General features: G+C 38.3%; 4 protein-coding genes across 4 annotated transcripts; 1 reads left to right on the forward strand and 3 right to left on the reverse strand.

Moving 5' to 3' along the window:
- Positions 1-324: 324 nt before the first annotated feature.
- LOC145813601 (uncharacterized) lies at positions 325-4,237 on the reverse strand. Its single transcript, XM_082909261.1, has 5 exons — positions 4,105-4,237; positions 3,923-4,009; positions 3,486-3,827; positions 3,305-3,388; positions 325-549 (listed from the first exon to the last, which is right to left on the reverse strand). The coding sequence occupies exons 2-5, from the start codon at positions 4,007-4,009 to the stop codon at positions 535-537; spliced, it is 528 nt and encodes a 175-aa protein (XP_082765387.1). The 5' UTR covers positions 4,105-4,237; the 3' UTR covers positions 325-534.
- A 24-nt stretch (positions 4,238-4,261) lies between these two features.
- On the reverse strand, positions 4,262-5,429 carry LOC145813237 (uncharacterized). The gene is made up of 5 exons (XM_082908519.1): positions 5,418-5,429; positions 5,028-5,265; positions 4,901-4,930; positions 4,561-4,811; positions 4,262-4,480 (listed from the first exon to the last, which is right to left on the reverse strand). Exons 1-5 carry the CDS (start codon positions 5,427-5,429, stop codon positions 4,262-4,264), a joined length of 750 nt encoding a protein of 249 aa, XP_082764645.1.
- On the reverse strand, positions 5,409-6,740 carry LOC145813493 (uncharacterized). The gene is made up of 3 exons (XM_082908962.1): positions 6,351-6,740; positions 6,162-6,261; positions 5,409-6,085 (listed from the first exon to the last, which is right to left on the reverse strand). Exons 1-3 carry the CDS (start codon positions 6,707-6,709, stop codon positions 5,435-5,437), a joined length of 1,110 nt encoding a protein of 369 aa, XP_082765088.1. The 5' UTR covers positions 6,710-6,740; the 3' UTR covers positions 5,409-5,434.
- Positions 6,741-13,271: 6,531 nt separating this feature from the next.
- Positions 13,272-14,994, forward strand: LOC114269925 (putative xyloglucan 6-xylosyltransferase 3). Its single transcript, XM_082907697.1, has one exon. It carries the CDS (start codon positions 13,446-13,448, stop codon positions 14,814-14,816), a length of 1,371 nt encoding a protein of 456 aa, XP_082763823.1. The 5' UTR covers positions 13,272-13,445; the 3' UTR covers positions 14,817-14,994.

Consider the following 14,994-nt stretch of genomic DNA (forward strand, 5'->3'; position numbering starts at 1 on the left):
AAGTGTGGTAGCCTATACTATTGCCGACGGTAAGCTGAGCCGTCGCTAAAGGTTTTAGTTTAAATTAAATTACTAGCTTTTGCGACAGGATGTCTGCCGTCGCAAAAGCCTCCAAAAATGTTTTTGCGACGGCTTATTATGCCGTCTCAAAAAATTAAAAAAAAAAAAAAACCTGCTGGAAAATTATTAAAAAAATAAAAATAACCTGTATTAAATGAAAAATAACTATAAAAAAATCCAAAAATTAAATTTATAATATAAATACATACATAAATAAAAGTTGACAAATAATAAAAATTCATAATGTTGTTCCATTCATAACAATACAGAAATAAAAATGCATAAAAACAAAAATTATGCCACTACATAATGTCGCATACTACATACACAATGTTATTCACAAATTTAAATAACATAAATCAAAATCAAAACCAAAAGTTTTCGTCTTGATGTTATTCACAAGTTTGCGACGGGTTACAAAAAAAAAAGTTGGTAATAATCTTTGTACGCCCACATTCCACAAGAAGCAAGCTGCTACTCAGGAAATATCTGAAAAAAACAAGATAAAAATAATTAATAACCATATAATGGTGTTAATATTTTAATTACAGAAAAATATAAAAAAAATTGACTACTATATAATTAGAAAGATAGTTTAGTAAATAATTTCGACTAGACCGAAATCCGGCTATAACTCCCAAACCGGGAACCCGTTTCGAGCCCCGTCTTCTCCCACAAGTCTCTCGTGCCTAGGCGGACGCGTGTGCCAACTTTCGTGCTAAAGCGACGCCGTTTGGTGATTTTGGAGCATTAACGCCTCGAATTCAAGTTTCTTAAGGAACTAGTTTGCCTAAAGTGAAATCCGGCTCTAACTCCCAAACCGGGAACCCGATTCGAGCCCCGTCTTCTCCCACAAGTCTCTCGTGCCTAGGTGGTCGCGTGTGCCAAGTTTCGTGCTCAACCGACGCCGTTTGGTGATTTTGGGGCGTTAACGCCTCGAATTCAAGTTTCTTAAGGAACTAGTTTGCTTAAAGTGAAATCCGGCTCTAACTCCCAAACCGGGAACCCGATTCGAGCCCCGTCTTCTCCCACAAGTCACTCGTGCCTAGGCGTCCGCGTGTGCCAAGTTTCGTGCTCAACCGACGCCGTTTGGTGATTTTGGGGTGTTAACGCCTCGAATTCAAGTTTCTTAAGGAACTAGTTTGCCTAAAGTGAAATCCGGCTCTAACTCCCAAACCGGGAACCCGATTCGAGCCCCGTCTTCTCCCACAAGTCACTCGTGCCTAGGCGGCCGCGTGTGCCAAGTTTCGTGCTCAACCGACGCCGTTTGGTGATTTTGGGGCGTTAACGCCTCGAATTCAAGTTTCTTAAGGAACTAGTTTGCCTAAAGTGAAATCCGGCTCTAACTCCCAAACCGGGAACCCGATTCGAGCCCCGTCTTCTCCCACAAGTCACTCGTGCCTAGGCGGCCGCGTGTGCCAAGTTTCGTGCTCAACCGATGGCGTTTGGTGATTTTGGGGCGTTAACGCCTCGAATTCAAGTTTCTTAAGGAACTAGTTTGCCTAAAGTGAAATCCGGCTCTAACTCCCAAACCGGGAACCCGATTCGAGCCCCGTCTTCTCCCACAAGTCACTCGTGCCTAGGCGGCCGCGTGTGCCAAGTTTCGTGCTCAACCGACGCCGTTTGGTGATTTTGGGGCGTTAACCCCTCGAATTCAAGTTTCTTAAGGAGCTAGTTTGCCAAAAGTGAAATCCGGCTCTAACTCCCAAACCGGGAACCCGATCGAGCCCCGTCTTCTCCCATAAGTCACTCGTGCCTAGGCGGCCGCGTGTGCCAAGTTTCGTGCTCAACCGACGCCGTTTGGTGATTTTGGGGCGTTAACGCCTCGAATTCAAGTTTCTTAAGGAACTAGTTTGCCTAAAGTGAAATCCGGCTCTAACTCCCAAACCGGGAACCCGATTCGAGCCCCGTCTTCTCTCACAAGTCACTCGTGCCTAGGCGGCCGCGTGTGCCAAGTTTCGTGCTCAAGCGACGCCGTTTGGTGATTTTGGGGCGTTAACGCCTCGAATTCAAGTTTCTTAAGGAACTAGTTTGCCAAAAGTGAAATCCGGCTCTAACTCCCAAACCGGGAACCCGATTCGAGCCCCGTCTTCTCTCACAAGTCACTCGTGCCTAGGCGGCCGCGTGTGCCAAGTTTCGTGCTCAAGCGACGCCGTTTGGTGATTTTGGGGCGTTAACGCCTCGAATTCAAGTTTCTTAAGGAACTAGTTTGCCTAAAGTGAAATCCGGCTCTAACTCCCAAACCGGGAACCCGATTCGAGCCCCGTCTTCTCCCACAAGTCACTCGTGCCTAGGCGGCCGCGTGTGCCAAGTTTCGTGCTCAACCGACGCCGTTTGGTGATTTTGGGGCGTTAACGCCTCGAATTCAAGTTTCTTAAGGAACTAGTTTGCTTAAAGTGAAATCCGGCTCTAACTCCCAAACCGGGAACCCGATTCGAGCCCCGTCTTCTCCCACAAGTCACTCGTGCCTAGGCGGCCGCGTGTGCCAAGTTTCGTGCTCAACCGACGCCGTTTGGTGATTTTGGGGCGTTAACGCCTCGAATTTAAGTTTCTTAAGGAACTAGTTTGCCTAAAGTGAAATCCGGCTCTAACTCCCAAACCGGGAACCCGATTCGAGCCCCGTCTTCTCCCACAAGTCACTCGTGCCTAGGCGGCCGCGTGTGCCAAGTTTCGTGCTCAACCGACGCCATTTGGTGATTTTGGGGCGTTAACGCCTCGAATTCAAGTTTCTTAAGGAACTAGTTTGCCTAAAGTGAAATCCGGCTCTAACTCCCAAACCGGGAACCCGATTCGAGCCCCGTCTTCTCCCACAAGTCACTCGTGCCTAGGCGGCCGCGTGTGCCAAGTTTCGTGCTCAACCGACGCCGTTTGGTGATTTTGGGGCGTTAACGCCTCGAATTCAAGTTTCTTAAGGAACTAGTTTGCCTAAAGTGAAATCCGGCTCTAACTCCCAAACCGGGAACCCGATTCGAGCCCCGTCTTCTCCCATAAGTCACTCGTGCCTAGGCGGCCGCGTGTGCCAAGTTTCGTGCTCAACCGACGCCGTTTGGTGATTTTGGGGCGTTAACGCCTCGAATTCAAGTTTCTTAAGGAACTAGTTTGCCTAAAGTGAAATCCGGCTCTAACTCCCAAACCGAGAACCCGATTCGAGCCCCGTCTTCTCCCACAAGTCTCTCTTTAACTTAGAATGTCTCAATTATGCAAAGATACATTTTAGCTTAGAATACAAAGATACATTTTATACCTGATCTTCTGGTGGTGGTGTATATGGATTCTCGTCTTCTGCAGATTCCCTAAATGCCCGGTGGCCACTCGATGCATCAGGAACCTGTGATAGTCAATACATAATGTGGTAATCATATTCGAATTTTATACATAATCTTGTGTGAAAACTGAACTATCAAACAATTTAATTTATATCGAACCTGTCTATTGGGATCCACACTTGCCCCCTGTGACACTAAGGCCATCATCTCAGCTCTCATCTGCTGTAAATGTGTAGAGAACTCTGCTCGCAGCTCCTCCCTCAACTCATCCCTTAGCTCTGCACGAACCTTCTGCGTGATCTGATCAATAGTCGATGGCTGGGGTGTTGATTGTGATGGCCCAGCACCATCTTTATACACTGCTCTTCGAGGCACAATTCTCCCGTATGTGCGACAATATCCATGTCCGTCATGACCTATCAACTCATGGAAAATGGCATTCCTAGCCTCCAAAGTCCGACCATCCTCAGGTAGCATAGAGAGTTGACGATTAAACTCATCCTGTATTGAATAAGACATATAAGTATATGCCAAATTAAGATGGTTGACACACAAAAAGTAAACTTTAAATACAATCAAAGGTGTTTGGAAACTACCAAGGTCTGAATAACCTCTGGGTCATCTACTCTACGTGTCATAAGCCAAACATTCATCTTATCAGTAGACTCCCCCTTACTGGTCATCTGCATTTTTTTAGAAATATGAAAATTAGAATGTAAATAATTTGTAAATATACAATGTTTATTTATATACAAAAATATAACAATAAAATGTAAACCTCATGCCGTATCTGAGAGAAAGTAGTACGCCCTGTGGTATGAGCTATGCCGTGAGCTCGCCGATTTTTAGCGTTCCTACTTGCGATTTTCTATAACAGGTTCGACAAATGTGAGTATGTAAATATGATTTGTATGTTTACATATCATAAATATAACTTATTTGTATACCTCAGCATTGGAAGTACGCCAATACTCCACAAGTTCTTCCCACTGGCATGGCACAATGTGCATAGGAACATCATCCTTCAGATTAGGATCAGAACTTCTAGGCTTGAAATACTTTGCCTTAAGCTTGTTCTTGTGATCCTTCCATATGCTGTTGCAGTTTTTCATGCAGATTGGCTTGTACTCCTCTGGACATATATTCAAATTGTCCTATAAAACACAATTTCAAAGTTTAAATAATAATAACACAATTTTGGAATTCAAATTTGTGGACAAAAATATACTTTTACCTTCACATCCTTCCAGATAGCATCAATAATATCATCAGGCACATTGTTCCAGTCAAGAAAAGTAAGAGGAACAATGTTACCATTCCGCACAATAATGCCAAGTTGAGTAGTTAACTTAGCCACGTTATCCCCTATTGGACAGTAATTTCCATCAAATTGTATGTCTAGCTTTTTACCAGTACCCCACTCTTTAATGCCCTTGGCACATCCTCTACCACGCCTAGTCGAGGTTGATGAAGAACTAACATGACCTGTGAGATACAATAACAATAAACAATATGCAATGGTAATAAACAAATGCAAATTTAAATAATGTGAATACAAATCATATCACATAAACCTGAGGTGGGCTGTGAAGAAGTCGAAGGGTCTGCAAAATACAATGAGAATAAACAAGTTATATATAATGAGCATAAATAAATGTATGTTTAAATAATTCTCATACAAATCAAAGAAAATTTATATACCTGCGGATGGCTCATAAGCTGATGATGATAGCTGCAGTGGTGGCACTGATGGTGGACGCACCGATGGTAGGCGTGGAGGCTGAGTACATGGTAGCTGCTGTGGTGTCACTAAAGGCCCCTCCGATAGTGGCCGATGTGATGCCTCCTCTGATGGTGTTGCTACTGATGTCCTGTTATGTAGCACATCAGACATCATGCGCCGGGGATGATCAGGCTTCCTCTTCCTTCCCATAATAATCTGCAAGCAATATAACATTAATTGACATTAGAAACATAGACAATGGTTTGTTGTCAACTATAATATGACATTAATTGAACTAATACAATTATAAAGACAAAGTAAATTAAGAAATTGATGATTAACTACAACCTTGGCCTTAATTGAATTACTAATGTTTCCATCACTATCAGCCTATTTGAACATCAACTGTTTCCCCTTCTGCGGCTTCCCTCACCCAACCAACTTCTTCATCACGAAGCATTATATTTTCTTCCAATTGTTGGCTCATGTATGGCTCGATTTGTGGATCAGTCGAACTCATATCAAATAAACCTCTTTGAGACATCTTCACCACGACTTGCCAGTCTGGTTGTAACGGGTCTGCAACATACCAAACTTGCTCTGCTTGGGACGCCAAGATGAAAGGTTCATTGGTAATTCGATCATCTCGGTACAACAAATGATTGAAGTTCACCAACGTGAAATTGAAGACATCTTCTTTCTTTCCGTGAATGTTGTCAATCCAATCACACTTAAACAACACATGTTTCTTCTCATTGGAATATCGAATCTCAACAATATCTGTCAATTGTCCATAATAGTACACAGACCCCACACGAGGATTCTTGTCTTTTCGACTAGCATAACTTATGGTATCTGCCTTCAAAGCTACACCACAATTTTGTGTGGCTCGACGATCATCCATGGCCTTTACTCGATACCGAAACCCATTCAGTATATACCCGTTGAACCTCCTTGCCAAGTTATGAGGACCATTTGCCAATAGAATAATCTCTTCAGAAAATATGACATCAGTAGTCCTTCGCAAAGTTTGGACCTATTTTACACGAAAATGTAAAATTTAAAATGTAGTTCGACTTAAGTAACTAGAATCTATAGAGTTAAATACATACATGTTCCTTGAACCAAATGTGAAAAGTTTCAAAATGTTCACGCCGAAGCTGATGATCGTCAACACGAGGCATTTTGAGCTTAAGTACTTCAAGGTGTTCGCTGTGTAGATTGAAATTTTAGCAATACAAAAAATTTTGTAGAAAATTCAATAAAACATAATAAAATATTGAGTGAGTGACTTAACCTACTTTATGAATGGTTGAACCGCGCTTGTATTGAATAAGATGTACCGATGAGCTTGTACCCAAGAAGTATTATCAAGATAAAAGCTTGTGTTTTCACCAATAGCATGACCCAAATTATCAGCACCACTATAGTTCCTCACGGGTCGACTAGATTTGGTTTCCACATCATTGAGATATTGTGCACAAAAATTCAGGCATTCTTCCATAAGATATCCTTTAGCAATTGATCCTTCAGGATGAGCTCTATTACGCACGTATTGCTTCAAAGTAAGAAGATACCTCTCAATTGGATACATCCATCGAAACTGAATCGCTCCACCCAATAAGGCTTCATCAGCTAGATGTATAGGCAAGTGCTCCATTATATCAAAAAAACTCGGAGGAAATATTTTCTCTAGATGGCAAAGTGTTATAGCGATACGATCTTGAATATATTGCAAATCCGTCGCACGATTCACTTTTGAACACAATTGTCTAAAGAAATTGCTCAATTCAATCAAGGGTTCAATTACATTCTTCGGTAACGATCTTCGAATAGCCAATGGAATAAGTTGTTGCATCAGAATATGACTATCGTGGCTCTTAAGACCCCCAATACTTCTATCATGTGAGCGCACACGACGTGATATATTGGATGAATAGCCGTCGGGAACTCTTACTTCCTTCAACACTTTCAAGAACAAATCTTTCTCATCCTTGGTCATTGTGAATTGTGCTGCTGGTAAATAGGCTTTATTCGACCCTCTTAACTGCAAATGTAGGGGTTTTCTAATATTCATATCTTGTAAATCACGCCGAGCATTAACGCCATCCTTCGATTTTCCTGCAACCCCTAATATTGTCCACAACACATTGTCACAAACATTCTTCTCTATATGCATCACATCGAGGTTGTGTCTTATTAGATTGTGCTCCCAATATGGCAATTCATAAAAGATACTCTTTTTCTTCCAACTGTGGGTGCGATGTCCAGCTTTCTCCTTCTCTACCTGTCTCCTATGCCTCTCCTTAAGGTCATCCCTCTTGTACTGGGTTAAAATACCCTCAGATTCTAATTGTAGCAACATCTCAGTTCCAGACAACAATTTGGGTTTGAGTCGGACTTCCCGAGTACCATCAAATGATACTTTATCCTTCCGGAATTTATGGCCAGTAGGTAAAAATCTGCGATGACCCAAGTATGATTGTTTCCTACTATGCTTCAACCAACACGATGTAGTTTCCTTATTGCAACAAGGACATGCATATTCCCCTTTAGTGCTCCATCCTGACAAGTTTGCGTATGCAGGAAAATCACTAATTGTCCACAGTAAAGCTGCATGCATTTGAAACATTTGATTTGTTGATGCATCAAATGTTGACACACCCTCATTCCATAGTTCTTTCAACTCCTCAATCAACGGTTGCATGTACACATCAATCTTGTCACCAGGTCCTTTTGGGCCGTCAATAAGCACGGCTAAAATTAGAAATGGTTGCTTCATGCACATCCATGGCGGCAAGTTGTATGGAACGAGCACAACAGGCCAAGTGCTATGAACTATGTTCATCGTTCTGAATGGGTTAAAACCATCAGATGCTAAGCCAAGCCTTACACTTCGGCAATCATTGCTAAACTCAATATTCCGACGGTCAAAATCTTTCCATGCAAGGGAGTCAGCAGGATGCCTGAAGACACCATCATCAGTTCGTTCCTCTGCATGCCATCTCATTAACTTGGCCGTCTTGGATGACATAAACAACCTCTGCAACCTTGGCTTTAAAGGAAAATACCTCATCTGTTTTGCAGCTATTCGTTTGCCACCTTTGTTAAGACCATTTGAACCACCATCACCATTTGATTTCCATCTACAACTGTTGCATATGACACATTTATCAAGATTGGCGTCCTCGTTTCGAAACAACATGCAACTGTTGGGACATGCATCCCACGTCTCATACGTGAAGCCCAAATCTGTTGTGACCTTTTGAGCTTTATAATATGAGTCCGGGAGTTTCACACCCAACGGGAACGCCTCATTCAATAACTCAAGCAGCATGTCAACAGACTTGTCTGTCCACTGATTAAGCACCTTCAAATGTAAAAGTCGAACAATGAATGACAAAGTTGTGAACTTCTGACAACCCGGATACAATTCACTTTGTGCATCTTGAAGAAGTTTGAAATAGTTTGCAGTCTTTGCATTTGGACCGAGCTGCGGTTCAAATGCATGGGGATCAGGCCCCTGTGGTTCATCACCCTCAACACTTGTATCGGCATGTGGATTTCCCATAGCCCCTTGTATCATTCCAATCATATCATCCCCAATGTCTGAATTAGCTAATGTTTCATTCTCTCGATTACCATGCAGAGATACGTAAGATTCCCCATGATTAATCTAATGTTTGTATTTTTTAAAAAAACCATTCAAAATCAGATGCTCCCGTACACCCTCTCGTACAAAATAGTATCGATTCTCACACTTCCTACACGGACAACTGATCATCGAACCTTCAACCCTATTGGTGTAGGCAAACACAAGGAATTCATCAATCCCATTAATGTATTCGCTCGACATCCTATTTGGAAAATCGATCCAACTCTTATCCATCATCTGTACACATCCACAAAAATATCTCATCAAAGTAACTCTAAATATAATACCAACGTATTCATGTACCATGATACCTATCCATCCAATTTCTCTGAAATAGGTAGGTAGTCTTATCCTAGTTAATTATTTATCGATTTAATAGGAGAACATAAAAAATGATATAATTTCATACTTTCTGAGTCATAACTTAAAAAATAAATAAATCATAACCAAACACCACATGAGACACAAGTTGCACCTTAGGATTTCTATTCCATAGAAAGATTTTGTCAATTATCAAAAAGTTGAAATTGCAATATTCAAAGGAAACAACCAGGTAGTTCAAAACCAATATAGACGGATCACAAAACGAAATAGGAGTACCATTTACATTCGAAAATGCAAGCAGTGTTATTATAGAATACAACAAATAAAAAGAATAGACTCTTCATAGCCCATTTTTACAATTTACAATTCTGATTACACTTTGGCCTTTCAGCATGAAAATGCACACCCTTCTTCATATAGAAAGTCAAATATATGAAAATAAACATATAGGGAGAAAATATTACAACTACAGAACTACTTTCCATGTTACCTTCCTAATTTTCATAAATGAAATCAAGTAGAGTCACTTCCTCCTGACCAAACTATTCTTGGACTAATTTGGTTGCATTTCGTGTTCAATTTTTTTTCCTAATTTTTTTTTTTACATATATAAAAATAGGTTGTGAATTTTTAAAAGTTTATTATTTGTCAAAATAATAAATGTTATTATTATTTATAATATTTCCATAAATGTCAAAATAATAAACTTACTAATTTGGTTATACTAATTTTTAATTTGGTTATAAGAAACTTAATAATTTGGTTATAATAAACTTAATAATAAACTTACTAATAAACTTGGTTATAATAAACTTAATAATAAACTTAATAAGTTTAATTTGGTTATAAACAACCTAAGTTTAATTTGGTTATAATAAACTTAATAATAAACTTATTAATTTTTTTTTTTACATATATAAAAATAGGTTGTGAATTTTTAAAAGTTTATTATTTGTCAAAATAATAAATGTTATTATTATTTATAATATTTCCATAAATGTCAAAATAATAAACTTACTAATTTGGTTGCATTTCGTGTTCAATAATATTTCCATAAATGTTATTATTATTTATTTAAATATACAGATTTTATAATATCAATGTAATTAGAATTATAATGTATATATATATATATTTATATATAATTTACATATTTATATATATATATATCAATATGTATATATATATATATATATATATATATATATAAAGATGCTACAAATTTATATATATATACAGATTTAATAATGTATACATATTAATTTACATATTTATATATATATATATCAATATATATATATATAAAGATGATACAGATTTAATAATGTATATATACAGATTTAATAATGTATATATATATATAAAGATGAGACAGATTTATATATATACATATTGATACAGATTTATATATATAGATTTAATAATGTATATCTACAGATTTAATAATGTATATATATATATATATAAAGATGAGACAGATTTATATATATACATATTCATACAGATTTATATATATATATACAGATTTCATAATGTAAATATTATCAATATATATATATATATATAGATGATACAGATTTATATACGTATATATATAGATGATACATATGTATATATCTATACAGAGAGAGAGAGAGAGAGAGAGAGAGCATACCGCACCACCGTTCGTCCTCGCCGCACCACCGCCGCACCACCGCACCACCGTTCGTCCTCGCCGCAGCACCGCCGCAGCACCGCACCACCGTTCGGCTTCGCAGGGATTTGGGGGAAAGAACTTGGTTTCACAGATTTAGGGATTTGGATATAGGTTTCACTTTTGATTGAGCGGCAAGATGAAGAGGGGGAAAAAAAAATTCACTTTTTGCGACGGTAGGTTTTACACCGTCGCAAATGTCAAGTAATTTATGCATAAAACGACGCCGTTTAACTTACACTTATTTGCGACGGACAATTGCCGTCGCAATATGTAACATACTCGCGACAGCAACCGTACGCCGTCTCAAAAAAATTGCTTTTGGCGACGGTTAAAATAACCGTCGCTAATACTGATGCATTTACTTCCTACCGCGCATTTCTTATTACCGACGGGGACAATGCCGTCGCTAAAGCCCTCATTTGCGACGGTTGAGGCTGCCGTCGCAAAAAATCATTTTTTGCGACGGGAAAATTGCCGTCGCTAATGCTTCCGTGTTTTTTACCCCCTTTTCTTGTAGTGCTCCCTTCTCCAACTCTCTACCATTACCACCGATCACTCATCACCACTAATATCACTTTTTGTGTGCTACCTCTGACTTGTGTTAAAAATATTTTTATCAGTTCAAATAAATAAATAAATATATATTTAATATTAGAAAAATTACACATCAATATAGAATATAAAAAATACTCACAAACATATGGTGGTGCAACGTTTGATGTGCGAAGAAACCACAACAAAAATTGCACCCTTATCTTTTGGTAACTAATTTATCTACTTTTCATTATTTTATAATTTTCCCTTTAATATTTTGTGTACTCAAGCCATGAGTTTAATTTCGAAACTTTTGGGGCTACTCCATTCTTTTGGGCCAAAAGAAACTATTTATTCATATGTTAACTATCTATTTATATCAACTATTTCTCTACATATTTGTCCATATCAATTATTTGTTCACCTACTATTCATGTGTCATTCCTTATTTTTTCACATGTCACCTCACATAAATTGTCTATTTATTTGTATTACCACCATTACCGGTCATCGACAACCACTGTTGATGATTTTTCCTGCACCGACGACAATCTAGCGACAATGGAGTAACAATGAAGAAAAAAATCATTGAAAACAATATTTTGTTGTTCTTATCAAATAATAATTTCATTAATTATATACTTATTTCCAAAAAGATCAATCATTAGACTTGATGCTATGTTCCTCTATAAATGAATTTATCACCAATTAATCCTAATATTTTACATAAACAAAAATAATAATAAACTGTAAATATTTGTATAAGTTCACTATCCAATTTGATAGAGAGTTTGGACTTAGTGAACTTATTTTGGAACTAATTTCAATGATTAGAATCATTTAATTTTTAGGATTCGTTGGACAAAATCTAAAAAATTAAAATGATCATATATGTTAGTTATATACTTGAATAACTTTTGTTTTAAAACAATAAAAGACCATTATAATTTCAACAATTATCATTTATTTTTTTATAATATAAATATAAGGGAGACTTATTTATAAGTCATTTTTTAAACACTTATACTAGGCTAAGTCCTGTGTAATTTCTTATAGAGTTTCAAATTCTATTTAGATAGGAATGTATTCCACAAGATCCTACATAAACGTAACGTAACGTGATATTAACGTGACATCTATATAAACGTAACGTGACACCTACATAAACGTAACGTGACACCTACGTAAACGTAACGTAATGAGTTTTTATTTTTTTAAATTAAGTGTGAAAATGTTACTGGTTTATGTTAGTGTCACGTTACGTTTCATATAAATATGATTTATGGTAACATTCAATTTCCATAGATTATAGGTGTCACGTTACGTTTATGTAGGCGGCACGTTACGTACAGGTGTCACGTTACGTTTATGTAGGTGTCACGTTACGTTACGTTTATATAGATATGATATATATATGTTAACATTCAATTTCTTATATATAATTTTACTATTATTTATGATATTAACAAATAATATTGAGGATAAATGTGTCAAAAAACTTCCCACAAGACTTATAGGAACATAAATTTTTTTATAAAACCATATGTAACCTAAGTCTCTCTAATAAAATTTATAAATAATTTTTTTTAAATATAATTTAAGCATATAACTAATTAACCAAAAAAAAAAAAATTGATACAACGAAAATTGGCAAGTCGTATAGTGGCCGACTGCCACTAGAGGAGCAGGTCTCTCATATTTACGAAAGACTATTCAATATTTCTAAACCACTTTGTCTGGTTCATACTTCAGAACTAACCATTATACATTAAGTCATTTCATATTTCTTAATTATTTAATATAAAATCATAAATTTTACTTTCTCTACCTATCACAACACCTTAAAACATGACATATGCATATTTACACATTAATACCAGACAAAAACAGACAGACAAACAAACAAAAAGCAACACCCATTTTTTTCTTCATTTTTTTTTTTTTTTTTTGGGTACAACGGAAATAAAAACACCCACTTCAACCATAAAAACTACCCTCTCTCTGTGTTTTCTCTCTCGATTCTCATGCACACACAGACTCTCTCTCTTTCACTCACATCATCATCATCACCGACCCAGCTAAGGCTCTTACATACATTTCTCCCATTCTCTCTCTCTCTATCTCTCTCTCTCTCTCTCTCTCTCTTCTAATTCATTCCAGAGAGAGAAAATAGTCTCGGGAGAGACAATGGGTCAAGAAAATGGGACGACAGCCCAGAAACGCGGCGGCGGAGCACTTCCAACCACCGCTCCCAACGGCGGCAGAACCACCGCCACCAGAACCTCCACGGCGATCCCACGCGGCCGCCAGATCCACCGCACATTCAACAACATAAAGATAACTCTCCTTTGCGGCTTCGTCACCATCCTCGTCCTCCGTGGCTACATTGGCGTCAACCTTGGCACCTCCAACGCCGACGCCATCAACCAAAACCTCCTCGAAGAAACCAATCGTATCCTCGCCGAAATCAAATCCGGCAAAGACCCCTCCGACTCTGACTCCGACAATAACAACCTCATCTTCGACACAGACACTAATAATGTCACCTTCACTCTCGGTCCCAAAATCACCAATTGGGACAAGGACCGAAAGATCTGGCTCCATCGCAACCCTGAATTCCCCACCCATGTCAATGACAAACCTCGAATCATGCTCGTCACCGGTTCGAGGCCTAACCCGTGTGATAATGCAATTGGGGATCATTATTTGTTGAAAGCAACAAAAAACAAGATTGATTATTGTAGGATTCATGGGATTGAGATTGTTTACAATATGGCTCATTTGGATAAAGAGCTTTCTGGGTTTTGGGCTAAATTGCCATTGATTAGGAGATTAATGTTGTCTCACCCTGAAGTTGAGTGGATTTGGTGGATGGATAGTGATGCATTGTTTACAGATATGGTTTTTGAAATTCCACTTTCTAAGTATAAGAATCACAATCTGGTTGTTCATGGCTACCCTGATTTGTTATTCAAGGAGAAATCGTGGATTGCGGTCAACACGGGTAGTTTTTTGTTTCGAAATTGTCAGTGGTCTTTGGATTTGCTCGATGCTTGGGCACCAATGGGTCCAAAGGGTCGGGTTCGTGAAGAGGCCGGGAAGATTTTGACTGCAAATTTGAAGGGTAGACCGGATTTTGAGGCCGATGATCAATCAGCATTGATATACTTGTTGATTTCACAGAGAAAACTGTGGATGAACAAGGTGTTTCTTGAGAATTCTTACTATTTACATGGTTACTGGGCTGGGTTGGTGGATCGGTACGAAGAGATGATTGAGAAGTACCATGCAGGATTGGGAGATGAGAGGTGGCCATTTGTGACGCATTTTGTGGGTTGCAAGCCTTGCGGGAGCTTTGGGGATTACCCGGTTGAGAAGTGCATGAGTGGTATGGAGAGGGCTTATAATTTTGCAGATAACCAGGTTCTTAATCTATATGGATTTAGACACAGAGGCTTGTCGAGCCCCAAGATCAAGAGAATCAGGAATGAAACAGATACTCCTCTGGAGTTTGTAGATCGGTTTGGTATTGGGCGGAGTAGTGGATCACGGAGTTAGCTGGTATATATCATCTTCAGGGGGTGATAATCCGTAGGTAATGTACTTTTTCACCAAAACTGCGGATTTGAACTTGATAGCACTTCAAATTTAAGTTAATAGTTTCGTTTTCCTATCACCTTGTGTTGCATTTAGAACACAGCAGTATAATTCTTTTGTTGAATTACAATTTACTATT

This window comes from Camellia sinensis, chromosome 15 (genome assembly GCF_055761805.1).
Source record: "Camellia sinensis isolate YWXY chromosome 15, ASM5576180v1, whole genome shotgun sequence".
Lineage (NCBI taxonomy): Eukaryota > Viridiplantae > Streptophyta > Magnoliopsida > Ericales > Theaceae > Camellia > Camellia sinensis.